The sequence below is a fragment of the Zonotrichia albicollis genome, chromosome 13 (assembly GCF_047830755.1).
Source record: "Zonotrichia albicollis isolate bZonAlb1 chromosome 13, bZonAlb1.hap1, whole genome shotgun sequence".
NCBI lineage: Eukaryota > Metazoa > Chordata > Aves > Passeriformes > Passerellidae > Zonotrichia > Zonotrichia albicollis.
Window position 1 is genome coordinate 8,065,609 of NC_133831.1, and position 27,494 is coordinate 8,093,102.

At 44.0% G+C, this 27,494-nt stretch overlaps 1 protein-coding gene across 2 annotated transcripts; it reads right to left on the reverse strand.

The window, feature by feature from the left end:
• Positions 1 to 204: 204 nt before the first annotated feature.
• Positions 205 to 27,417, reverse strand: PDPR (pyruvate dehydrogenase phosphatase regulatory subunit). Of its 2 annotated transcripts, none has more exons than XM_074550966.1 (18): positions 26,964 to 27,417; positions 26,277 to 26,573; positions 23,876 to 24,009; positions 22,798 to 22,879; positions 22,543 to 22,706; positions 21,442 to 21,563; positions 20,533 to 20,650; positions 19,005 to 19,154; positions 15,863 to 16,055; positions 13,992 to 14,116; positions 12,187 to 12,342; positions 11,958 to 12,091; positions 11,423 to 11,571; positions 10,025 to 10,137; positions 9,582 to 9,676; positions 8,872 to 8,961; positions 8,417 to 8,599; positions 205 to 7,534 (listed from the first exon to the last, which is right to left on the reverse strand). In XM_074550966.1, exons 2-18 carry the CDS (start codon positions 26,501 to 26,503, stop codon positions 7,130 to 7,132), a joined length of 2,640 nt encoding a protein of 879 aa, XP_074407067.1. In that variant the 5' UTR covers positions 26,504 to 26,573; positions 26,964 to 27,417; the 3' UTR covers positions 205 to 7,129. The 2 variants fall into 2 exon arrangements, with proteins under 2 accessions (XP_074407067.1, XP_005490815.2); XM_005490758.4 differs by having other exon boundaries at positions 26,277 to 26,576.
• Positions 27,418 to 27,494: the final 77 nt, after the last annotated feature.

Sequence of the window (27,494 nt, forward strand, 5' to 3'; positions counted from 1 at the left end):
GAAGGACAATTTTCAATGTGAATACAGGCAGAGGCAGGGAAGGGACTTCCCCAGGGTGATGCAGCAGGCCTGGAACTCACTCCAGCTCCCAGGGCTGGACCATTCAACAAGCCTAGTGTCCCTGCAGGATCCCACCCACACAACCAGGGGCATTTGGATTCTGACACACAATGGTCTTGTATAACTAACGGCAAAATTCAGAAGTAGTTAAAATGCCTCTTTATTAATATACAAACCTAGCAACATTTAAGCCAACCAAAATATGAAATGAAATCAAGCATGATATAAATACAGCATACATGACAACATGGCCTCAGTGGAGAGCAGCAAACTCACCCTGACTTGTGCGCTTGGGAACAACTGTCCACGTCCTGTGCCGCGGGGTCTGGCAATCAGAGCAGCTCTGTCCCTCCTGAACCCCTCCAAATCCAAACTCAGCAGAGGTGAGACCACTGTTCCACTTGAAGGAAGAGAACCTGGCATGAGCCTTCTCTGACCCCACCCTGCAAAGGGATTCAAAAGCCTCCCTGTGCTGCTGGAGACAACCTGCTGGCACCTGCTTGCCACGGCCCTGCGAGGGCAGAAATGGCCATAGTGGATGGGCAACCATGCTGCTGACATTGCTCCTTGTCTGTCCCACCTCAGCTACATCCATTGCACAGCACTCACGAACATAAGGCACTAGAAGAGTGTTTTCACAGGCTCAAACTTCAGTTGTTCTTAAAATTCCAGCAGCAGCATGCATCAGAAATCTTCCCAGCCCTTTTAAAATCTGGTCTCAGGAGACAAAAGCATGAAGGGGGGGTTGGATGAGTGTCCTGCTGCAAGCCTGACCAGGATATGCAGGAGAACCTGTCAAGGACTTCAGAGATACTAATCTGCCTCTGGTTATACTGGAAGAAGTGAGATCTATCCCACTACAGGAAAAGGAGGGAATTTTAGCATGGAAAAACCTTAGTGGTGCCATGGTGAAAGGCAGCAGCACAGTTTTTCCTCCAAAGCACACAAAATGGATCAGGTCCTAGCTGGGATGGCTGACAACTCCCAAGTATCTGCTCTGCTTGTAGCAGGTGTCAAGGATCTGTGTGGGAAGATCAACTGTTACCAGTATTAACAAATCAGTAAATATTAATGTGAACACTTTCCTCATTATAAAGCACTGCTCCTCTTTGTTGAGATTCCTTATTCCAAGCAGGTGGAATCTCTAACAGAGCATCAGCCCAGCGTGCCACACCTGCAAAGCAGCTCTGCCTTGTGCTGCAATCCAGAAGCCAGGCTGACATCAGTAATGCAGCCCAGCTTGGAGACAAATGGGAGATGAGAAGTCTCAGAGCCATCTCAGCAAACACGACAGGCGGTAGCAGATCCGCTCCCCTCCCGCTCCTCCTGACTCCTGCCTGCAAATGTCAGCTGGTACAGCAGGGAAGCTTCAGGCAGAGAATTTTGTTTCCTTTAATGCAACAGGACACCCATGGAGTACTCTACACCAGCCCAGGCTTCTTTAGAGAAAGAAGAAACCCATTACACCAGAAGGAAAAAGTGAATAAATCCATTTTGAGGGGGGGAAACAAACAGGAAGGCCAGCAGCTGGACAGGCACAAGGGCTCCCAGCTCCATACAAATTCCAGTCTCATACTGCAATAGCAGCTTCCACCATCCTCCAGTGCTTGCTCACAATTACCATCTCTGGGTGCACAGCACACAGCTTTCCAGGAAGGAAATCAAATGGCAGGCACAGCAAGTGCCCAAACATCTCACCTAAGGCTTTAAGGCATTTATAAATATTAATTCTTTTTTCCTCTCTCAAATGTAAGGACTACTCATGCCAAGGGCTATAAGCATACTGCTACACCATAATACTTAAGGAAAGTTTAAAGTGCAAAGAAAATTTTCAAATGCTTTTTAGTGGCAGCTTGAAGTCATCAGATGACACCAACCCCTGCCTTTCTTGAGTTTTGTTCCATGACTGCTTTTTTTTTTCCAACAGAAATTCAAACAATCAAGTAAGAAAAAGTTCATTTAAAATAGGAAAACATCCCAAAATAGGCAGAAATTATTCTGACCCAGTATTATAATAAACTTGTTTGGGAAGACAAACGTGAAGGTTGTGAACATTTTGCTCACCATTACCAGCAGCCAAAAGCTGTGTGTTAAATAAAAATTACTTCTGTCCTTGCAAGTAACTCCCCATTCCCCTGACACGGGAACTACCTCATTTTTACAGATCTCTTCCCAACATGTCACCATTCTGTTCAAACTTGCTGGAAGGATGAGGTTGGTGATGTCAGTGCTGTGCCTTTACAGCTACAAGAACGTGCCAGGGAGACAAAAGTGCTCCAGGCAACCAAGTGCACACAGTCCCCACTTCTCCTGTGTGGAACCACTTCCTTTATCCCAATGAGGAGGACAAATGTGAGCTGGGAAATAAATGCTAATGCTGTCCTGACTCTGCCTGGAGCCAGGGCTCTCACCTGTCCAGCACCAAGGCTGCAGAGGAAGATGCTCCCTGAGCTGGGAATTGAAGCTGATCATCTCTCCAAGGCTGGGCTTAAGGAGCTGAATAATGAGCAAAGGATCAAACCTTCACTGCACTTCTCCTTCCACCTCAGCTCAGGCACTCCATCATCCCTCTACCAATTTTTATTTTGCCATGCCTCACTCTCTGATGGCAAAAGGACTAATGCACCCAGCCACCTGAGGAGGAGACTAAAGAAGTGTTAAGGACAGTGGGAAAATCCTGGCACAAGGAAAGGGAGATTTATATGAGGGGATTTATAGCAGCTACAAACCTGCCTGGAGTTCTGATGTTGGTAACAGCACCATCCAAAAGTTGAATAAGTTAAATTGATGCAGAGATACAGATCTAGGGCCAACCTGGCTCCGATGACAAAACATTAGGTAGAAGGAAGAGAAGAACCTTGTGCATGAGAAATTCTACAGCAGCAGAGTTTGGAGGTGTTACAGGAAAAGTAACATGATCAATGGCAACTCAAATGCAACAGTAGAAAGGAGGAATCCAAGCCTACACCAAGATGTGGAGATGCAGTGGAAGTTTTACACAACCTCCTTTCTTTGCTACAAAATAAGAAACTGTTCAGCAAGTCCTATCAAATATAGATACTGGAGAAAACAAACAGAAACTAAATCTGGCAAAGACAGATGTGAAAATGACTGTAGCACATCCTCCTGAAACAGAAAACATAATTCTAGAAATAGACTATTAATTTTACCCTCAGATTGTTAAATATGAACCATATACTCCTGCTTTTCTAGTACCAGTTTAACTCAAGCCCTGCATTATTCACTCAAGGTCTAACAAAACAGAATAACTTAGGAAGGGACACATCAAGGTTAAGACAATAATATAATATCTCTGTAAAAATCATTTAATGGAAGGAATTGCTATGTCTTCCCTAAGTTCCCCTGATGGCACTTGGGCAAGCCAGCCCTCCCTTGGATGCACATTTAGATGGATTCCCTGGCTACCTTCCCTGCAAAGATGCCTCTATGAAAGGAATCTACAGGGCTGCTCCCATTCTGGACAGCAAGACTCAGAGAACTGGTAACAACCCTGTCACTGATACACATGAGGTGCAGAGAGCAGACCTGCAGATGCTGCTCCAGCACAGAATGAGGCCATTTCCCCTTCTACTGCCACAGAGAGAGATGCTATTTTTGTGTTTCCCAATCCAAGGTTCATAGTCTTACTGTGCAGAATGAGAACAAACCACCTTTTATAGCAAAAAGCATTTTAAGACAGTTTTAATGATGAGAATCAGGATGTAGAGTTTTACAGTCCCTGTTATTTACCATCTTAGATGTAAAGACTATGATACAGCAGCTTCAAATATCTGATTTTTAATTTTCTAATTTGAAGCTGTATTAAAGGTAGTAACTCTTCAACAGATTTAGTTGTTCTTTTTTTAGGCACTCTACTTTAATCATCAGATAAAGGGATTAGAGTCTTACATCACTGCTTAATACCTCAAGATGAAAACACTACACTAGAAGGATGTTCCTCCAACTCGGTATCACTATTTTAAAACGTGATCCAATTGTCCTCCTGATGGGTGTTCAAGTTGGTAAAGGCAAACTATTCTTTACATTGTAAGTTTAAAAATAGCTATACCAGAAATTAACTAAGCCCGAGCAGCAGTTAAAAACCTCTCAGGTTCTGATATAAAACAAGAAGAGAATTCATAGCAGGGAAGGTTGGAGTAGGCGTTAATGAGCTGTAAGACTGACAATTACCAAACCACCCAAGTCTCAAACAGCAAACACAGTGTTACACAAAGTGTTGCTATATCTACCATCATGGTGGAAAACTATTTCCACTCTCTATTTTTGGTATGGAAAAGTCAATAGATCTAGACATAAAATAAACCTTCCAGACATAAAATAAACCTTAGCAGACATAATGACAAAAGTAGCTCATAAAACACAATTTTACTGTCAGAACTGCTGGAGAAGAGACATCCGTGTATGAAAAGTTGCCTGAGGAACTAGCAGGCACCATTAAATTAGGGAAAAGGAAAAAATAATCACAGGAAGAATATAATGTAGCTGGAATGAGTGGTTGGTAAAGGACAGCATGCTCCTAGCTTTCCAGTTTGGTCTTAACTAATTCTAACTCTGCAGAGAACTGAACAGCTCAAGCTAAAATCCCTCTTCAGCAGTTTCAATACAAACTTCAGCACACCTTGGCCCTATACTTGGCCTTCTCCTGAAGGAGTATCATGCCTTACTCAGCTATAACAGATGGTCAATAAACCCTAAGCAGAAGGGCTACTCCACATCCTAAATATCACACACAAAACTCTTTCTTTGTTTGAATGCCTATTTCCATGGATAAGGAAGGCAAAGCAGTGTCCCATAAAACCAACAGAGAAGGACCAAGGTCCTCCCTGGTACACACGTCCAGCATGGGAACAGTGGGATCATGGTATCTCTCTAAGTAGAAAAGATATGCAAGTAATTATAGAGTTTAAACTGCTATTAGATGCTTTATGAACCTTTCATTTAAGTGATTAATTCTAACATACCAGGCAAATTTCATTTAAGAGAGAGGAATAATAGGGGAATTTGGCAGAAATGACAAGCAGGCGGAATCTCGCCTACAGCAGCTGCAGAGAGTACTCTGAGCTGCCAGATCTCAAAAAGCTGCCCCAGTGTGGTTACTCCTTTTCAGAAACTGGAGAACTCTGCATCTCAATTCAGAACTAGGTTTGAAATCCTGGAAGAAGCCACACATTTCAGTGGAACTCACCCCAGACAAAGGAAGGCATGCTCAGAGAAGTGATATCTACATTCAACCTACTATACCATATGCTCAAATCCTAAATTCCCTTACAGTTTCCTGAACTGGCAGCCACAGACCCAACTGAAGGCACAGCTTAAAGCAACTAAAGCAGCAGAAAGCAAACTTAAAACAAGAATCAGGGGAGCTTTTGGGCTCATATTTACACTACTGATGCTCACCATTTAACTGGAAAATAAAGTGTCCAAAAGTGGTTTTAGACCATAGAGAAAGTGTTCACATAGCTAACGGGGCAGACAACAGTGCAAGGCTGTGTTTGAAGTCCAAAACAGATGCTGAAGCAGAAAGACCATGAGAAGTATGTGGTATCTGAGGCAGGGAAAACAATTAGCAGATCTTTTTCAAGTAAATGAAAAGCGTCTTGGCTTTTGATTGTGCTCAAAATATGAAGAAGATGATGCAAATGTGCACAAGGCAATTCAGCATTGCCCCATTTCTTTACCATTTACCATCAGTGATTGAATGGGCACATTTTGACACCTGAAGAAGGGGTGAATTTCCAGCTGCACCATCTGGAATATCTGTATGAGAAGCCAGATGCAAAGAGCAGTGCTGAAGAAAAGCACTTTATAATCCCACTACCATGCTCCCTTTACTCCCTTATTCAACCCCTTCAGCTGAGGTACTACTGAGAGACAAAGAAATACAACAGATTTGAGGAGGAAAACAGAAGACAAATTCTTGAGTCCAGCAGGAGCTGCTGAGACCTTTTCTCACCATCAAGGGAAAACCCAGTGTTTCTCACACCACAGTGAGACAAATGCTGTGTCTTTTCCTACAATTTTAAAATAACCACAGGCAGCTAAAACTGCAAGAAAATATCCCCTCCTGCTGCTCAAGTTCCCCAAACCAACACAAGTTCTCCGTGAACCTTGCCAGATGAGTTTGACCAAGTCACATAAACAAAGTGAAAGACAATCCCCAAAGAGACTGTATATTGTGCAGCTTAAACAGAAGCAGCATTTCAACACTGCTATTTAACATTGAACACTAACATCTATCCTTGTTAGAAATCTGTATTCTTGCTAATAAAAAAGAAAAAACAACATTCCTTTATAGAAGTGAAATGCACATTTTGATCTTTGACTATATTTATAGAAGGCCATTTACTTTCAGTGACCCCACACAAAAAAATTCAATCCCACCAACAATGCACTTACCAACACTACTGTCATCTCAATACTCTGATGTTAAATCTACTCCCTGCTAGGGAAAAACCAAAGTGGTGGACAAAGGAGGGCAGTGACAGGCTGGGCAACACCAAAACCTGTCTCTAGGCTCTAGGCTGTGCTCACACAATGCTTTGTCTCATGCCAGTGAGGTAGCTGATCGTTCTATTGCCGCGTGCATCGACACACCAACCCCTCTAACACATGGGATGTGGAGAGCAGGGTGAGGTCAGCCATCACCTGAACCACAGGCAGCAAAGACCTGCTGTCCCATGCCTTATGCTGGAGAGGAGAGAGGAAGGGTGCAGTCTTCAGAGATTCACCCCAACCCTTCCCATCACTAGAAGGCCAGGGCCTTTGGTGGGGTTCACTCCTACACAGGCATCCCTGCACGTTCAGCACTGTGCTTCATCCACTGGGGCACGGGGAGCCTGGCAAGGGTTGAAGGAGGGAGACAGACAGGGTTGGGAAAGCTTGAAAATGAAAGTTTTAAAATATACAAAATGTAACACACTGGAAAAAGTTTAAAAGTTGCAAGACAAGAAAGGAAAAGAAAGAAATATATGAAGTGAGGAGAAAGGGCTGGAAGATGGTGGGAGAAGACTCCAGCTTGGGACAAGGGGCAGGTCTAGTCTACACAGCACTACTCCCTCTGGTAGCCACTCAGTTCCACGTCATCCTTGCGGCGCCGCTGCGCGAAGAGGGAGCTGAAGGGGTAGAGCTTGGCCTTGGCCTGGAAGCGCTGCCCGGCAATGTCGATCTCGAACTCGCCCTGGTTGATGAAGTCAGTGGTCACCACCAGCTCCTCTCCCGTCTGCTCGTCGAAGTGGTGCACGAAGCCGAGGCACACGTGGCGCTCCAGGGTGTAGCTGTAGGCACTGCTGGTGGTCTTGCCCACGTAGCGGCCGTTGCGGAAAATGGGCTCCCCCCACCAGGGCCAGAGGTCCATATCCGTGTCATGGTCCTCGAGAATGAACATGGTAAAGCGCTTGTACACCCCGTTCTGCTTCTGTTCCAGCAGCACTTCCTGGCCAAGAAACTCCATTCCCTGTGGGGAAAAGGGAGCATCAGCTGATGTGAGGGACACAAAGTGTGGCAGCTGCTCAGCTGCAGCACAACAAGCTGCCAACAAGGGCAATTCATGCCCTATCAAAACGGGCTGCCTCCATACACAAGAAGCCCAGCTCAGACAGCTTTTCTGTCATGTTTGTTGCTCCAGATGTTAAAGCACACAGAAATATTTGTGTAGCTGGTCTTTAGAAAAAAAATAATTCTAATTTTCACTCTAGTGAAAACCATGTCTCCATTCCAGTTTTTGCCATTTTTCTTGTTCCAGAAAACTACCCTTCTTTATAAATCATTGGAAAACTGTCACTAATATGAAATTTATGTCCTTAGTCATTATATTCTTTTCTTGCATCAATACAAGCATTTGTTTTGGCTCATGCAAAGATGGAAGAAAGAAAACAAGATGGTGATAGCAACAGCACCTGCTACCACAAAAGCATGATATAGCTCTACACTGTTCTACAAACTTCCCTCTTTTATTAAAAATAGAGAACACCTGTTATTGGTGCCTAGTCTCATATTTAACATCACTAAATGACACCAGGTGCACAGGCTGGCTTTTGCTTCATCAGATTAGGAAAACAGTTTAGAGAAGCAAGAATTTGAGCATCTGTAAGGTACAGAGCACCTCTGCCACATTGGGCCCTGCACACATAAGCAGCATCAGGCAGAGGTCACTGGAAATGCTGCCTAGATAGGAGGAAAACAGAGCAGTTTTGTATTTCTAGCAGCCTGCTGAAGTACAAGAATATATGTTACAGCTACTGCACACAGCTCCATAAAGACACATCCATCTGCTTGGCTGGCAGCCTTTCAGTCCAGTTCTGCTCTCCCACCAAACCCTGTGCAGAAGGTGGTGTACCTTATCCAGCTTGACCTGGAACTCGCGTCCACACTCCATAGGAGTAGTAAAAGCATCCAGATCCTGGCCCCAGAAGGCAAAGAACTTCTCAATGCGCAGGCTGCGGAGCGCGTAGTACCCGGCGTTCCGGATGCCGTACTTCTGCCCCATGTTCATCACCTCGTTGTACACGTGCAGGGCATACTGCAAGGGAAGGGTGAAACACACACTGGCACCAGGAGAGAGCAGCAGCATCTGGCACCACCAGGAATGCCACTGTCCCCTGCCACCGAAGCACGAGAGCTCTGCTCCACTGCAATGCAATATTAAGCAGAAAAACTCCCCCTGGTGCCTGCAGGCAGCTTTCCTGTGGTGCAAATCTGACATCTCATCACCCGGAGTCAACTTGGAAAATGTTTCCGATTTATGCATGCAAGCAATTGCTTTAATTAGCTCAGGCTGCAGTGCACTCTTACCTCTATGGGGATATAAAGCACGAAGCCAGGTTCTCCTGTGTGAGTGATACTCATGACACGGATGCCATTAGCATAGCCCACGCTCATCTCCTGCAGAATCAGAGGGGGTGAAATCATCCAAACTGGAACACAGCACACAGATCCAGAAGGAGCACAATGCATAACACATGCACACTGCCCAGACCTCTCTCCCCTCTGCCACCTGCACATACTTGCAACAAATTTAAATTTCCAATTCAAATAGTGATGTCACATTATCCAAACTTGTTAGTCATTTCTTGACACTTGGCAACAAGCCCTGGAACTAGGTCAGGACACAGGTTGTATTCCAGATACAAGACAGAGGTTGAATAGCAACTATCTTCTCAGCCTTTAAACAGGCTGATAGGAGACAATGATGTCAGAGTCCCCAATCCCAGCTGCCCCTCTGACAGCTTCATAATTGATTATATGAAACATGCCAAGATATCAAATGGTGACAAGTCTACAGTGAGAGGAATACTGAAAACAAATACATATTCATCTATATATTTAGAAAACACAATCCAAAGACAAGTGAGCCTAGAGAGTTCTTTACCAACCTAGCTCAGTAACTGCAGTAAACCTTCCTGTATATCTTAATTCTCCTCCAATTATCCAAAACATTTTTCCTGTCCTTCCATCCATGCTTTGAAAAACCTAGTAGAGCAAGAACAAAAGAATTCACTCACCTTGCAAAAAAGAGAGGGGAAGTGTTCTGCAGTCATTGGGGCATAGGACAACTCTGACAAGACATCCACAGCACGAGGGCCAATCAGATTGAGAGCTAAAGAGGGGAACAAAACAGCATTAGGATGAGACTGGAGAAGTCTTGCCTAGTGTCTAACATGCTGCTCCAATTCTGAAGTCTTATTGAACCAATAGGTGTGTTTACATTTAAGAACAGAGGAGAAAGTCATTAAACTCTCTCCTGACAGCCCACAGTAAAAGAATGCTGTCTTCTAGCTCATGGTTTGCCAGAAAAGTGTCTCTGAACTGCTGTTTTCATCTAAATGTTCAGAAAGGAGACTAAATCGCAACTCCAGGCACTTTAAACAATTAACTGGCATGCACCAGGAGATACCATTTGTGATTTTGAGCTGTCTGAGGAGGTCTGCTTTTAGTGATTTCTTACCCGTGTACTTCCAGGTCACATCCTCTAGGACCAGGTTGCTGTCATCAGGCAGGTGGTTCTTCAGCCAGGCCCAGCAATGAACTTGTTGGTCAGTAGGGGAAATCATGAAGAAGCTGGAACAGACAAATCAAACCCAAGAAACAATGAAAGAACAACCACAAAGTGAATCAGCTCATTCTTCATTCATCAACTACTCGAGCCATTCAGCAGTTTCCGAGCTAACAGAAGATCAAAACAAGCTGGTTTGTGAAAACCACAGCTCAAGTCTCTGGATCAATGCCATTACATCTGTCATGAAAAGAAATCCCCCACTTAAGCATTACCAGTGGTCTGGCGACAAGAAGTGACTACATGTGGAACACAGGGAATTCTGCAGGAAGTTGACAGACTATCTCAAAGGTCACAACTGATTTGAAAAAGGGACTTGCAGTTTTTCACCACCAGTGATTCTCTTCACTCTGACAGTCAGAGTAGAGATGGTTCACACAGCAATTTCTTGTTTTAGCAGAAGTCTTTTCACACACAATGGTGGTTATTATTAACAGTTTCCAAAAACAGAACTCCACTTGATATGGGAAAATGAGCTGCTTGTGTGTGTGTCTGATACAAACTGCGAGTTAAAGTACATCAACATCTGTAGAAATCACTAGGCAAGGACAGAAGCGACTGGTTTCACAGAGAGGACAATACTTTCAAGCAATACATGAATGCAGACAGAAGTGGAAGAGAAAGAAAAGCTGTTTCTAATTTAAAAAGAAGCAACAAAATGCTTTCACACCAATACAGTGAAAACACACATAGAAAACCATCCAGAAAAATAAATCCAACACTCAGCTGGGACATGGCTATGAAGTTCTTAAAAGCAAGAAAGCTTTCATTGGATGCCAAAGAGAGCCCAAACTGGTGAGTCTAAGGGTAAAATCCCGTGATCATGTCAGCTTGCATGAGTGAGCACAAAAGAATGATAAAAGACTGCAGAACTGAGAATTAGAGTACATATACTGCAATGAAAATTGAAATAATCAAAAAACATTTTCAATGCACAATTCTAGTAATGACTTTGGTCAGGAGTTACTATGCACTTTAAATGGTTACCTAACTTAAACTCCAGTGACTGCTAAAAACAATTTGTATCTCAATTAAGAAATTAAACTTCTAAAGGCCTAACATTTTGAGGAAATCTATTTTCATCTGTAATCCTGGAAAAAGGCTTATTTTCCCCAATGTTTTTAAGTTCAGAAGCTCCCTTTCACTTGAGTTACTGAATTAGGAATACCAGTGGAGAAGTGAGACTTTTTAGTTCAGGGTGGTGATGAAACTTTATGGTCTCCATGAAGAAGCCCTTAAAGGCTCAGACACCAGAAGGGGGATGGCTAAAGATGCTGTCTGCACACCCACCTGCGCTTGCTGAGCCGGGCTATGCTGCAGTCATTCTCATACCCTCCTTTCTCATTAAGCATTCCTGTATGCACAACATGCCCAACTGGCACATCCAGGTCATTTGAGAAGAGATACTGCAGATTCTCCAGGGCCTGGTCTCCGGTGGACTACATGAATCAAAAGGAAGAGAAAGTCAGACAAGCTGCCTGAGCAAAACAAATCCACTGGGGCAGCTTAAGATCGCATCAACACCCTGGCCTAAATTATTTCAATTTGTGATGATTGTGACACTGACATCTCGAGCATAACAGGACACAACAGTGCCACAGTGCTGGAGGTCAAATTCTATGTATAGACTAAGCTGATATTTCTATAAACTGGGCCCTTGACAGACAAAACCCAACCTGTGCTAAGTATTGTGGTACCACCTGAATTTAGCCATACAGTGTGGCTTCCTCTATCTATCCTCAATAGGACACAGAGTTTTTTGCAAAAGCAGACAATAATAAACTAAAGGTCACCTCTACCAGGTGGTCCCTTCCTAGGTACTTACACTTATTTCAAACTTGGTAAAAGATGACATGTCAATAACACAAACTGCTTCCTTACAGCACTTGACTTCAGCACCCACAATATCAAACCAGTCTGGTTTGTAAAAGGTTTTGCTGTGATCCAAATCCAGCAGATCTACAAAGAAAAAGCAAAGGAAAAATTATTAAACTAGATGAATTAAGACCTTACAGAGACCAACTGGGAAGCACTAGAGGAAAATATGATCTCACCACTCCCAGGCGGGACAAAATACTTGACTCTCTCAAATCCGTGCTTCTCCATCCAGCGGGCTCCCTGCGCGTCCAGGCGGTCGTACAGCGGCGACGTGCGCAGCTGCCGGCCAGTCTGGAAGTCCCAGCGGGGAACCTTCAGATCATACATGAGGGCTGCAATGGTCACAAGGATCCTTTATTAGGCAAAGTGATTATCTAAACTTCTCTTCTAGATTATCAGTACTTATTAATATCTGAACCATTAATAAACTCCCTCAAAACAGCTCCAGCCTTCCTTTTCCTGGTTTTGAAAATCCACAAATCCGTTTTGATCCATTTATAGCTCTTCAAAATCAGAGTAACAATATTTGCACAGAACACTTATATTTATAGATACTTCTGGTCTCATGACAGTTCTGTAAGAATAACAAAAACTCTATTTTTCATGAAGTCATGCTGACTAGCATTAATTATGCAGGATTCTTCCCTGGCACTGCACTATATCAGATATTTTGACAATGCTAATGCTGGGGTAGAGAGCGCATCAGTTACAAGGACCATCTCATTTGCCTTCTTAAATAATGGCAATTCAGTCTTTTGTAATCATTGAAGCTTTTCCAAATGGCTTCTCTGTCTGTTCAGCTATTAAAGAATATTTTTATTTAGAAAACAAGTTACCCTAAAACATTAAGCATTCTCCTCAGTTATCAGTGGAGAGTAATAAATTAATATTTATAAAGTAGTATTCAAGCATTCTTAAGATTCTACCTAGGTCAGAAACTGCTTAAAACTGAAGATAAGCCAACTAACTCTTACTGAACACTTCCATAATTTCTGTCTCATAGCTAACAATTTAATGAATTTATTGACAATATCTCAAATTGGTACTCCTGAAAGAGAAGGTATTGGGAAGACTAGATTAGCATGGGAATGTAACACTTCAAAAAGGGAATACATAGTTCACTCTGTAAAAACTAGAGGGATACTGTGACTATCAGAGCTGAGGTTTGTATTGGAAAGCAACTGCAGAATAACGCCCAGAGTAAAAAGTGATTTTTTTTTCTGGGAAGAAGGTCAAAGCAGCATAAGGTTTTTATTCCCCAGATATAGCAGGGCTAAGAGGTTTACTCAGCTTCTCTGCTTTCACCCGAGCATATGTTTTTAGTTTAGACTTGGTATTCAAGTAATTGTTCCTGTTATGCAACTTGTGGAGCATTTCATGCTTCTATTTCGAACTTGAAAAGAAGTCATCCACAATATTCAGACAATATGACAGATATTCAAACAACAGGAGGAAACAAAGCATGGCTTTAGACAAGAAAAATGGCATCTCTAATCTATTCTGCAAGGTATTTATCACAAACTTTGACAGGAGAAAGCACTACCTCTACGAAGACTTTTGAATTATACAAGATAACTGGGTCACCCAGCCATAAGTTGGAAGTGAAGGTATTGCCACACAGTAATGATGTGCAAAGAATAACAATCTTTGAGACAGTGTAACATTCCCAGTTAAGACCTTGGCATTGCTTTTTTAGGCTGAAGTCCTACAGAGACACATACAAATTTCCCTATATCAGAGGCAAAGCACAGAAATAGCAGAGAGCAAGGTACCAACAGCATTTTTTTAGAAAAGTTAATAAGAATGCTGGTACAAAAAAACCCCTCATCATTTCCTCTCTCCTGGGAAGAGGCTGCATTGCCAGGAAGGAGGTCAGGAAGAAGGAAAATGTTTCTCAGAGTGATAGCAGAGGAGAGACAGTGTAGCAAAGGGCAAAAACTTGGACAGCCTGGCCAGAGCTAAACACAGAGACCTCACTTACGCATGACTTCCATCACACGGTGGCGGAGGAAAGTGCGACTGCTCTGAAGGGTTCCAAACCGTTTCAGATCCAAGGGCCAGACATTTTCTGACGGATACCCATTTACTATCCACTCTGCCAGGTACCTGATGGAAGAAATAAAGACAGACTGAGATATCAGCCAATGTCTTGAAGTCAGAAGGAAAGCAGTTTGGACTTGAGAAGTTCTTACAATAGCGAGAGAGAAGACATGTAACATGGTATTCTAAATACTAGCAGAATCTGGAGATTCTGCTTTGTAAAATGCATCCACCAGATTTCCAAATTACTAATTGCCCATTAGGATGAAGCATACAGGGCAGCAAGAAGTTCAGGGTATGTGCTAAATTAAGCCAGAGCCTTGACAGGTAACCTGGCTGACACTGTGTCAAGTGCTTGGGTTCTGATACAAAAAGAGGTGCAAATTCATTTCAGATGGAGTTTAGTGTTTCTGCTTTCTTATTTCTCATTGCCTGGTGTAGGCTCAGCCACAAACTACCACTGACAGCATTCATTTAGCACGAGGGGCCAGCCAAGTTATGTTAAGCTACACTTCCAGCAGTGAAGGAGGAAGGCATTCTCCAGAGCTAATGGACACAGGCAACTCAGAATTTAGCAGAGCAGAAGGTTCTGTTCACAGCCAGCAGACAACAAAACAAAGGGGTTTGGAACGGATCATGAAATGTTACTTTAGCAAGCTAAACTGTTTATTTTGGGGCTGTAGCAACAAATGAACAAACAGTGCTTTTACCTCCAGAAATTACTTTGATTCTTAAGGGAACCTCACTGAAAAGATTCTCTGTATTTCATGTGACAACAAAATAATAATTATGAGTTGTTTCTCTGGTATTAGACAATAGACAAACTAGTGAAGACAAATGTAGATACTAACACCAGCATGAAAAACAAGCAGTTTTTTAAGAAGGCTGTGTGGCAGAAGGAATGCTCAGTCACCAAAATTAAATGGCAGTCAGAGGGAGAAATGATCGTTCAGCAACTTTGCTGCTGAGATCACATTTAAATGCCTGTCTAAGAATCTGCATTAACACAGGAACTGAATTTTCCTGAGAAATTATTACACCCCTAGCTTACTGTAGGGGACAGTCTGAAACTACTGTCAGCACTGGCATCACGTACATGGTGTTTCATCAGCAACAGATTCACACTGCTTTCAGAGGAATTAACTGCTGTATCAATTTGATTGATCTAAAGACTTCAATCTAATGATAAAGGGGATCATGAAGCATAGGAGATGAGGGAATATATGCTTTGCTAAGCTTTTAGCTTTACCATCTCTTAGTGGTAGTTTAAAAAAAACCATACCAGTTATAGAATCATAGAATCACAGAATAACCTGAGTTGGAATGGATGCACACGTATCACTGAGTCCAACTCCTGGCCCTGGACAGGATAACCCCAACAATCACACCAGGTGCCTGAGACCATTGTCCAAATGCTGCTTCAACTCTGGCAGACTTGATGCTGTGACCACTTGCCTGTTTCAGTATCCAATCACCTTCTGGGTGAAGAACCTTTCCTAATATCCAACCTAAACCTCCTCTGACATAGCTTTAATGAAGCTTACTTGATCCCCAGCTGCTAAGTGAGATGTGATGCCAGAGGAGAGATGTGCAGGACAGGAGGAGAATCCAACACAGGTTTTAAAGGCACACTGGAGAACATGATCAGAAAACAGCAACTGCTCCTCTCCTTCACTCAGGTCAGAAATGAAAGAGGAGCCTTTGTCAGAGGAGATGACAAATACCAACCAGAACATTCTACACAGGAGGATCATCTGTGCAGTCTCTTGGCTAAAGCCTTACTTACACACACAACAGAGATAGACCACTTACTTGCCTGCTCCCCCACCATAGGAGATGCCAGCTGAGTTCATGCCAGCCAGAACGAAGTAGCCTCGTGCAGTGGGCGACTCTCCCATGATGCATCTCATGTCTGGGGTGAAGGACTCTGGGCAATTCACCAACTGCATGATCTGCAGAGCCTCCAAACCCGGCATCCTGCGCAGGAGGGCACTCAGAAGTGGCCCTAGGACCCAAGACAAAGACAAAAATAGTCTCAACACATTTCAGCTGCTTCAGGTGGAAACTGCTTCCATGTTTTGATAGTCACAGGAGAAATGGCTTATTTGCTGGAATTACACTACTCAAAATAGATCACACAGCATACAATAAAAGCAGCCATATTGATCCAGAGCAAGAGTCCAGTATTATTTTCAACAGTGCAAGAGCACTGCTCGGTTTTGCTGGGGGAATAGGAACAGACATCAAATAGATACACAGTGAGGAGTACAACCAGGGAAATGTATAGGACCCTTGTCACATGCACTCTGCAAACCTCCACCTATCATCAGCTCAGAGGATTTCCTAAAAATTTGGTATATTTTTCTGTATTTAGAAACCCGTAAATTGGTCTCTCTTTTAAGTACTAGATCAGTCTCTTCCAGCCTCATGAAAAAATCTAACAGACACAGACAAGGAGTCCCATGTGTTAAAGTCTCTTGTATCAGGAATCACTGCCCTTTGTTTCAAAGCTCACACTCAATTTCTTTTTATGCCTCCTACCATTAGAAGAAACAGTGGTCAGGAATCCCCCTTCCAGCCTGTCTATCCCACTCCAGATTGCATAGACCTCTCTTTATTTCCCTTCTGTCATCTCCTTTCCCCAGCCCACTCAGTCACTCCATTCCTGGAAACTATTCCAAGCTTTGATAAGTCTCTTGCTGCTCTTCCACCAGACCATCTCCAGCCCTATGATACTCTCTGGAAACAGGGAGCCTAGAACAGGAGCTAGCATCTGGCAAAACAAGGATTTAGTGTTGCATAATGAACAGCTTTCTGCTCCTTTCCCAGTAATGCCTAACTTGTCTTTTGCTTTAACTGCTGCTGCACTGATGTCTTCAAAGAACTAAGAGAACTAATACAACCCCTCAAGGTGTGTTCAAAGCCCATCATGTCACATGGTGAAAACAAGACCATCCCCACACACCCATGCATTTGTGTCACTTCACATTTATCCTCGTTGAATTTCCTCACTGCTTCACTGCCCAGGCACGCTGGAAAAGTCTTTCAGCAACTCTTCACAGTCTGACATTTGAGAGCATTAATAAATGGGTAAGGTATCTACTTGGCTTTTGTTGCCCAAAAATTACCTCTGCTTAGTACTCCAGATAAAAGCCCTCAAGATTCAGCCCTAAGAACACTCCTGAGCTTTATGCACAAGCAGTAAAATATTCAGATTTCACATCACCTAAGAAGCTACAAACAGAACGGACCCATTCTCTCTCTTCCCTCTCTCAAGCATTAGGATTCCAGAATGAGAGCCTGGTGTTACAGGCTATTTTTCTATTGATAAAAAGAGAGATCAGTGCTAGATTTGTTCTCCTATCTAGCCCAATTTAAGCAACCACACGGACTATTTTAAAATCAAAAGGTGTTCCAACGACAAAGATCAAAGCAGTAATACAAGAGCTCAAATCCCAGGAACTGTGGCCCTAGAAAAGGATCAAATACTGCCTGAGTTAGCTCTGACTCTGCTCCACTGTTCAGCACATTTGAACGGATAAAAGGGCAAAGCTGGAACATAGCATGCAGCTGCTTCAGAAGCTTGGGCAATCTGGGGGTGCCAGCAAGCAGTGCCTTTTCATTTTATCCAAATGAAAACCAAAATTGAAGTGGGTGCAGAGCTTGAGCAACTCATTACTGAAGCTAATATCTTCAAGCAAGTCTTTAGGCATCTAGGGATCTAAAAACCTTTAGCATATGCCAGCACAAAACAGCACCCCATCCTGGCTTCACCCCCTGGAGTTTAAACTTGTACAGTATCAGTATGTGTCTCTCAGAAATCAAAGTAAAATTATTCAATTTAACTTGAAGCACAGCTGGAAGAACATATTATGACTGCAGAAAGAAATCAGTGAAATTCCATCCATGCCTAGGGTCACAGAGGCATGTGTATTCACAAGGGATGCAGAGAGCTCTGATAGAAGGGAAAGCTGGATTCCTGAGTACAAGGCAAATTTGAAGATGAGAGGGCACATAGCAACTTCCCAGGTATCAAAGAGGCAGGAGTGGTTGGGGAAGAAAGGGACTCACAGATCATGCTATGCTCTTTCCTAGAGAAAGAGCCCTCCATGTAAAAATACATGCAGAATATAAACTCAGAATCAAATAAAATGAGAAAGACAGAAGAGTTGGAATATAATAAACCACTGTCAATGGTGGGACAAAGTCTGGGAAGCCACAATACCAACTTCTGTCCACAAAGCAACTGCCACTGATAGAAATGCACTTGTCAGTCCCTGATGGAGAGCTACAGAAATAAAATACCACAGCTATGTGGCAGGTCAAGAGTGTTGATCCACTGTGTCACAAGAGGAGCAGCATGTGGCACTGACAGTCAACAACTGAAATGGCAGAGCAGTGCTGGGAAGCTGATGTAGTACCTTGCTGCTCTAGAGGAAGCTAATACATGCTGAAGATTAGAAGGTGTTTTTAAACATTACACATGTATCAAAGAATCACAGAATCCTGGAATGGTTTAGGTTGGAAGAGACTTTAAAGCTCATCTCATTCCAACCCTGGCATGGTGGGGACACCTTCCACTAGACCAGGGTGCTCCAAGTCCCATCCAACCTGACCTTAAACACTGAGCAACTTGTGCCAGTGCCTCATCACTCTCACAGGGAAAAATTTCTTAATAATACCTAATTCTGCCCTCTGTAATTTGGAAGCCATTCCCCCTTGCTCTAGCCCTCCCTGTCAAAAGTCCCTCTCCAGCTCTCCTGTAGGCTCCCTTCAGATACTGCAGCCCTTGGTAAAGGGTTTTTCAGCAAATTACTGACAAATGAAGAGATGAGTGAACTTGAGAGCACATTCATCTTTCCCACAGATCAATGACAGCTGGCACTGCCACGAACTCTGCCTTCTGCTGAAGCACATGTTTCACTGCTGTGGGAACCTCTCTTCCCTAACATACCAAAATGATCCCAGTCTTCCTGAAGGTTCTGGATCTCCAGCTGGTTCCGTCCCTCCGTGAAGAGAGGTTTGGGGTTTTTCTCAAAGCCTCCTGAGAGGATGCCACCCTGCCAGTTGCGTATGTAGATCCTGCCATCGGGGTCCACAACAGCTGCAGAGGGAAGGGAAGAGGTGAGAAGGGAATTGAGAGAAGGGGATCTGTCTCAGGCTGTTGTCCCACAAACACCAATGATGGAGGGCTAGTGACACGCCAGGCCAAGCCAGCAGTCTCCCAGCACGAGAAGGGACAGTCTCAGCTCCCCAGCCCCATGCTGTCACAGCATTCTGGGTCTCATGTGACACCCCTGTGAGCCAGTTTAGATAAACCACTAGCTCCCACCACAGCCATGCACGATGTTAACTTCTGGACAGCACAGTAAACTGAATTAAACCTGAGGAGCCCCAGCAGGACAGTGCTCCCAGGAGTGAGAGGACACAGGAGGGATTCAGAATCCTTGTGGCACTGAGAAGCTATTATACTGCCTTAGTTCCCCTGAAATTGCACCCAAGACCAGACCTTCCACCAAGACATGTCCTGTCCTGCCCCTCTTTCCCCTCCTATTCTAAGAACAGCTAAACTGTAACAGATCCAGCTTACTGCAGGCCACCAGCACAAAGAAGGTGGGCAGCACTGGGGTGAGGACAAACACCAGTCAGGACTGGATTGCTCCTTCCACTGGTAGTGTGCCAACTTGAAGTATTTATGTTACTCCACCTGACATGCTCCACAGCAATTTTTGCCATGTTCAGAAAAGCTGAGAATACATATATGTGAATATATACATACATATATCTATATATATATCTACACACAGAGGTTTTAATTCATCAAATAAAAGTGAAGCACTTGGACTCCATCCAGAGATCTCAATTCCCTGGACAGTGTCTACATTACTCACTAGAAGCCAAAAATCTTGCCAACAACTGAGAGTAAATAAGTACAGCTTTCTACTTCTCAACCACAGTTTTCAAACACAAAGGCTTTTTTTTAAAAGATCAAAAAGCTAGAACGTGGGGGAGGAGCAATTACCTCAAGTGTTTGGTTGCCCCTACAGCTCATAGACATGTAAATGCCATTGTAAAGCCTTAGCTTCAGTTGGAGGAAAGGAATAGATGGGCCATTTGGGGCCAGCAGCCTGCAAGGAAAACATAGTGCCAAGGCTAGCACACTCTCCAGCCCAGAAATGCAACAATCCAAGACTCAGGCACAACTACTACTCGAGCTAGAGTCAAGGTCATTCTCCTGCTAAGCTGATGAACTCTCCAAGTCATTTTCTGCAGGAAAAGCTTCCCCAAGAGTAAAGAAAGATATTCTTTCTACTACTGAAAAAGGATATTCAAAGCAATTCAGACAGAAGGACTTCACAATCCCAAATGAGCCAAGGACCAATAGCCCGAGGTTGGCCTTTTTGTCACAAAACACAGGTCACCTTGGAAAGGCAGGTATATAAATTCACCAAGAAAAGTGAGAGGAGCTGAAGAATCCTTACTTGGTAAGCTGTTCGACAGAGGCTCCTGCAAAGGATGTGTCAGGAGGTAGAAGTGTTCGCAGGCATGGACTGGGATATGCACTGGCTCCTCCCCAGAGTGGCCCAACTCATAGGCCCACTGAAACCAAAAAAGTGCAGGTCAGGATGGAAAAGGAAAAAAACAAAACAGCTTCAGGAAAAGAGCAGGACATAAGCACCTCTCTGATTTTGCTTTCATAAAAGACCAAGATTTGGTTCAGACCCTGGGACATTAAACAGACAATTTTTTTCTCTTTTCTTAGAATTTGAACTGTTTTGGATAAAGACTAGAAAAGTGGGGCCCCAATTCAAAACTAAGAAGTACCAGTTTACAAAACAAAAGCAATATAAGATCTGTAGACCAAGTCAGTACTAGGTTCAGCACCTAGAAGCAGAATAATCAGCATTTAGGTGCCTGAACTAAGATCCTTTATTAACAAGGGGGACAGCTCCTAGCTGAGAAACTGCAATTATCAGGTGCATTTTCTAGCAGAGAAGACATCACACTAAGGAGTAAAAACAAACAAATTTTTCATGAGGGAAGTGAGAAAGAAGGGTCTGTCTCCCTAACAGCCAAAGCAAAATTCTTCCTGTCAGAAGGGTGAACCTCCCAGCAGAGAGACCATGGACAGAGCAGTACCAACAAGCTGCAGGTACTGCTCAGCAGGTTAACACCCAACCTCTGGTGCACTGCAAATAGTAAGCACTGCTTTTCCTCCTTATCCTGCTGGGATAAGCTGATGGGTAACATGATTTGATCTACTCCAGCAAACCAAGCCAAAGCACAAACCATTAAAAATCCCAAAAGGAAAACAAAAAAAAAGAACCAGAGGGAAGTGCACGTATTCTTAAGCAACAGAAACAAGAAAGAAAAGATTTAAATAATTCAACCTGGCCAGCACAGTTGACGAAGAACTCGCACTGAATCCTTCCTCTGTCAGTCTCCACTCCGGTCACTCGGCCCTTCTGGATTGTGACATGACTGACACTCGTCCGCTCGTGGATCTGGACACCTGGAGGGGATCACAGTCAGCATGCCATCAGCCTTCCTTCTAATGTGTCAGACTGCTAGCTTTAAAGCCTTACACTCAACCAAAATGCTTATTTTCTCTTGGAGACAAAATTTCTATTCTTGACCCAGTAATTCTTAAGCAAAACCCTATTATTTGTAAAACATCAGATGTACAATTTGTACAGGCTGAGACTGTGAAGAGCTACAGTTTATCTTCCCGTGTGACAATCTGGGTGATAAATAGATACCCAGTATCAACAACATAAAAAAAAAGTCCCAGCTATGAACTTCTTTCTATTACAATTCCTTTATGCAATAAATTTGCAGTTTCAGATGGCATGACTGGTTCTCTTATGGGAAATAAGTAATTTTGTGGGGAAAAAAAATCTATAAGCAGTATGCAATCAACCTGGGCTAAAAGAAACTGAGAGGTATCTTCCTAAGCAGCTTCTTCTGATCTGATGGACTTTCATCCTTACTGATCTTTATTTCCTGTTACCTTATTTAACCTTTCCCCTGACTTTTAAACCACACACTGGTCAAACAGCATTTATTAATACACTTCCAAACCTATTTCCAAAGCACAGGTACTCAATTAAATACTCTACAAGGCTCAGCCACTCTTTTTCATTTGTAGGTAATTAACTGTTTTGATGTGTAATTATGAGTCAATTCTAAGAAGGAAAGAGCGCATGCTTTTTCAGAGAAATATGTAACCACTAAGGACAACAAACAGGTGTAAATATGTAACCACTGTGGACATCAAAGAGGTGCTTGAGCTATCCCAGGAAACCTGTAAACATTCAGCACATAAAATCAGCCTGCTTTTTCAGAAATAAACAGGTTTAAAGAATCTGAACTTCACAGAAATACAGAATTTTGGTCTTCAGGGCTCAGTTAGAATATCAAAAGAGATGCAAACATAGACAGAGAAATGCAAACATGCAGGAGAGCACTCTATAGATAAAAAAAGCTCCTACCATTCCGTGAGGCAGCAGTTGCCAGAGCCAGACTCACGTTGGCAGACGACACGAGTGCATCTTCTGGCACATACATGGCCCCCACAAGGTCATGGATGTTGATCAGTGGGTGGAGCTGTGACACTTTCTTTGGGCTGATAATTTCACATGGTATTCCCATTACACTGCCACAGAACACAAGAAACACGATGTCATTTGCCCTGCAGGAGAGCTGGTGCACACAGCAGCTGAGTTGGATGTCCTGCTCATACGTACTTCAGCGATGAAGCAATGCGCTTCAGAGAGATCAGTCGGTCCTGAGTCTGAGCCAGGGAAATAGAGCCTGTCTTCATGTACCCTATGACAATGACCAAAGTCAAGTCAGATTTGGACAGGATCTTCAATTCCTTTCCATCTCAGACTCACTGCTTTAATATAATTGCAGACTTGTTGCTTCCACTACTCAGGAGCCTGGAAATCTCATATCCTCAAACAACTTTAAACACTTATGAGCTAGTAACTAAAAAGTGCATGAGAAAACTTTTTTAAAAAAGCAATTTAATTTTTAATTGTGTTCTTTTCTACTTCATATACTCCATATACTTTTATACTGTTTATTAAAAAATCCCTGAATTTCACACATGGTAGCTATTAAAAGAGAGAGAAGTTGAAAGTGATCTAATGACTACTCAGAAGAATAAAACTTCATCAGCTAAAAGCAGATATAATATCACTCCAACACCTGCACTAAATTAGTATTCATCTTAATTGCAGGCATAGTTATGAACCTCTATTGAGGTATTCATTTGTCTGACATACATGACAAGTTCTTATCAGAAGAAAACTTCTAGTGATCAAGTTCTTCCTATCAGGTACATGCCCAGACATTTTGGAGGGAGAGGGAGAATCTAAACATAACCTTTTTTGTTATTTTTGGGGCTAGACTGCACTAAGAGACACAGCTTTGCCTATGCTTCAGTGCTCCTGTTAACCACATTTTCTTTTTGAGAAGTGAATCAGTGCACAGAACAAGCCAACTTGCTGCAGTCACTGCAATATATTTTCCATGTCCTTGTGAAAATTCCTTGTCTGCCCAAGTTGCAGACAACGTGCAAACTGTCACAATTTGCAGGTAGTCTGCCTTCAGTTTGCCCATCTGATATTCTTCTCTCCATTCTGATTACACTGGTGACATCACTTTGCATCTGATTTGGCCCATATGTATTGTCTTTGAACAGGACTTTCAAGCCTTAAACACTGTAAAACCACAGACAGTGTGGTTTTACTGCTTATTCATACATATTTCAGTGTCAGTACTTCAGTTTCCCAAAGATTATTCTGGCACTTTCAGTACCTGTTTGCACTCCTGTCTCCTGTTCCAGCTGCTGGTAGAGCTTGTTTGAATAGTGTGCCATCTTCAGCTCTATGGACATGGGCCTGGCTGTGCTCACAATGCCAGCACAGAACCGAGTGGTGCCAGCAGCCAACCTGCAGGAGAAGGTGCAGAGAAGGGCCATGATCACACAGCTGCCACGTACACCCTCCACACCAGGCTGCTCCAGCAGCTCCACTGGCAGCACAAACCACACAGCAACTTCTCCCCCAAACACATCAGAACTACACTAAGCTGGATGACGCAGGGCTGACACAACCTCCAGAATGATATTCCTTTCACTCACTTTTGAAAATACATTGCATTCCAAGACAATTTCTCTTGAACAAGTCCTAAAAACTGACATTTTTCAAAAAAAGCACTTTCTGTAAAACAAAAATAAAATCTTACACTTCAGTTGAGCTGCCTGATTCTTTCTTCTCCGAAGTAGGATTTCCGTCAAATAAAAATTAACTTGGTTTTGAGTCCTGCATCTTTGAAGATTACAGTATGAGCAAGTCCCTCTCACTCCATAACAACTGCCATAGACAGACACATGTTTCTTGTCCCTTAACCATTGAGCAATTTGGTGAAGAGCTGCTCTAGAGACAGAAACCTACACAACTCCATGCAGCATGGACAGGGGAAGACAAGGCAATTAGATTTAAGCATCTCCCTTGCAGCTTGCTTCCACAACAATTCCAGGTTACCTTTGCTGCTGCTGAAGCCATCCTGCATTTCTCCATTTGACACAACTGCTTTCAGCCTAGCACATCTATATTCTCTCAGTAACTCAACCTAAGATTCAGTTGGGTAAGGAATATTTGCTACACCCCTACTCAACAACAAGCCAAAGAGCTGAAGCACAGTCTGGCCATGCTGTGTTCCTCATAAGATATTTCTGCTACTGCAATATTCCTCCTTCTCCTTGAGCATGCACAGACTGAGCCTACACAGCATCTTAATTCACTGCAGATCTTTAATGGGCTGTTCAAATCCTGCTCCAAGGTAGCAAAAAAGACATTCCCTTGCAAACACAGCCCAGCACCCCACTTTGCTCAGAATCACTCCACCCATAAGGTCTCAGATGAGAATACCCAATTCCTTTTCTTTGCAGCTAGAAAGAACCTACTGCTTCCCAGCCACACAGACTCCAGGAACCACAGCTAATTATTCCTGAAGGCAGTATCAGGTGGGAAGCTCTGAAGCAGATGATAAATATACAGGCCAGCACTTACTTAGGGCATTAGAAGTTGCTACCTCTTCAAACCCTAAAGTCTCAGTGGCATCTCATGCCCAGGATCCTCAAACTGCTTAATTAAATCACCACAAATGACCCTCAGAAATGGACATCTAAAACAACAGGGGAAATGCTGGGATGCACAGCTTTCAACAGGAACTCTGTGCTCTGCTACAGAGAGCTGACCAAACTCACTGAGGGCACTTCTGCTCAGCCAAACTGTAACAGCCTTGGCTATTGTACAGAGAGCCACTAAATCCTCCAACAAAGTGGATAATCTGAGCATTTAACCAGCTTACAGGGTGATGTTTTAGTGATGCCTGCTTATAACCTCTTGCAATCTCTGGAGCTTTGCTGGCTGTGTAATGCTTTAGACACACACAGCATCCTGCTCTGAGAGGTCAACAGGGGCTGAGGAGTAACGTGGATTTTTAGTTCTTTTAAAATGGTCCATCATCTTTGTCAGCTGCATTGTTTTACACGGTCACCTGTGATATCAGCAGAGCAGCTAGATATCTCCCAAAGGAACTGTGATGCATGGAAAACCCACACCAGAGCAGAGTTCTCCTGAGGGGAACTGCAGCACATGCAGGATGCTCACTGGAGCACAGTACTGATCACACCCCATTGTGTCACCCCCATGCTGCTCAGGGCACTGTGAGGAGGTAGAAGACCCTGGAGTGCAGGATTGAAGTAGAGCGAAAAAAAAGGTGGTGTTTTAATGCTTGCTTTTTGTTTCTCACTACCTGAATCAACTGTAACTGTCATTAAATAAAGTCGTTATTTTAGATTAATTCTCCCTAGGATAAGTCTGTTTTGCCCATGGCAGTACAATCTCCACATCTTTAACCTGATCCACAAGTTCTCTTGCTTTAATTTCTCTCTGTCATGCAGAGGGAAATGGCATAGCTGCATGGGAGTTTGCCATGAGCCATGGCCACCCCACCACAATCACACAAGGGATACTATTCACCTTGCAGAGCAGCCTTGTGCTTGGGAAGGGGCAGTAAGCATTGTTATTAATGTTCTGCATAACCTTATTTCCCCCAGGGAAAAGGTGAAGAGATAGAAATAACACATTACAGCAGATATTGTTCTGCATAGAAATTTTGCTTTGTTGGGTTTTTAACCAGAAATCCTTACCTGCCCTGCTCAAGTAAGACTATATCCTTAAAGCCCATCTTGGAAAGATGATAGGCCACAGAGGTGCCCATGATTCCACCACCACAGATGACAACCTGTGCCTGTGCTGGCAGGGAAAGCGGGTGAGGCTCTGCTGAGGTGGAGGCGCTGCGCTGGGAGCCGGTCATCCTCCTCCATTTCGGGTGAGCCGCCCGCCACTGGATATCGGACAGCAATCGGAGAAACATCCCGGCTGCTCTCTGTCCCTTCTCCTAAAGCACCACCTAGACGTGCTCAGATGTTACCTCAGCACCACTCCTTCTAGGAAGGAAAAGATGAGACTCACATTACCACTTATGACACACAGGGCTGGCAGCAGGACACATCACGTGGTGTGCCGGGTATAAGTGGACATGAGAAAGCTGATGAGCAAACAAACAGGAGGGCACTTACTCCTGAAACAACAACCTTGCCGTAAAGATTCAAACTTAGACCATGAAATAGGAACAGAGCATTACCCCTTTGGTTTTGACACAGTGCAACTTGACAATGAGCAAAAAACCAAACGAAAGGTGGAAAAGCTCTCACACCAGTGACAAGGAGAGCTGAAACGGCCATCAGGCACAGATCATGCTCTGGAATGTTTCTGAAAGCCAGAAGTCATTAGGGCACAAATAAGCTTGATTATTAACGCTGCCAGGCCTTTACCTGAAGAAGGAAACGAAGTCTGTGGTCAGAGTAACTGGCACAGGGCACTGGAGAGGCCCCTCCGGGAACAGCTTAACCACAAGCTTTACCCCAGGGCCTTGCTGCGGCAGCTCCCCCAGCAGCAGCAGCACCGAAGGTTCCCCCGCCCGCAGACTCCGCTCCGTGCCGGCAGCCTGAGGGACTGGGGTGTCAGGGCGCGGGGTGTCAGGGAGACCCGGGCCTGGGGGCCCCCGCTTCGGCCTGCTTGCCCCCGCCGGCGCCCCCGCCCCCGCGCTGCGGGGCGGCCGGGAGGGGAGTGAGGGCGCGGAGCGGTGCCGGTGCCGGGCGCGCCGGGGTCGCGGAGCGGGGCCGGGCTCGGCGGGGCCGCGCCGGCTCACCTGGGCCAGGGGGAGGCCGGCCTGACCTTCCGCGCTTTACGGCCGCGGCCGCCGCGCGACAGCCGCCCCTGCGCGTGCGTCACCCGCCCCGACCGGCCCCGAGGGCGTGGCCAAGCGAGGCCCCTCCCCCCGCGCGTCCCCTCAGAAATAAACC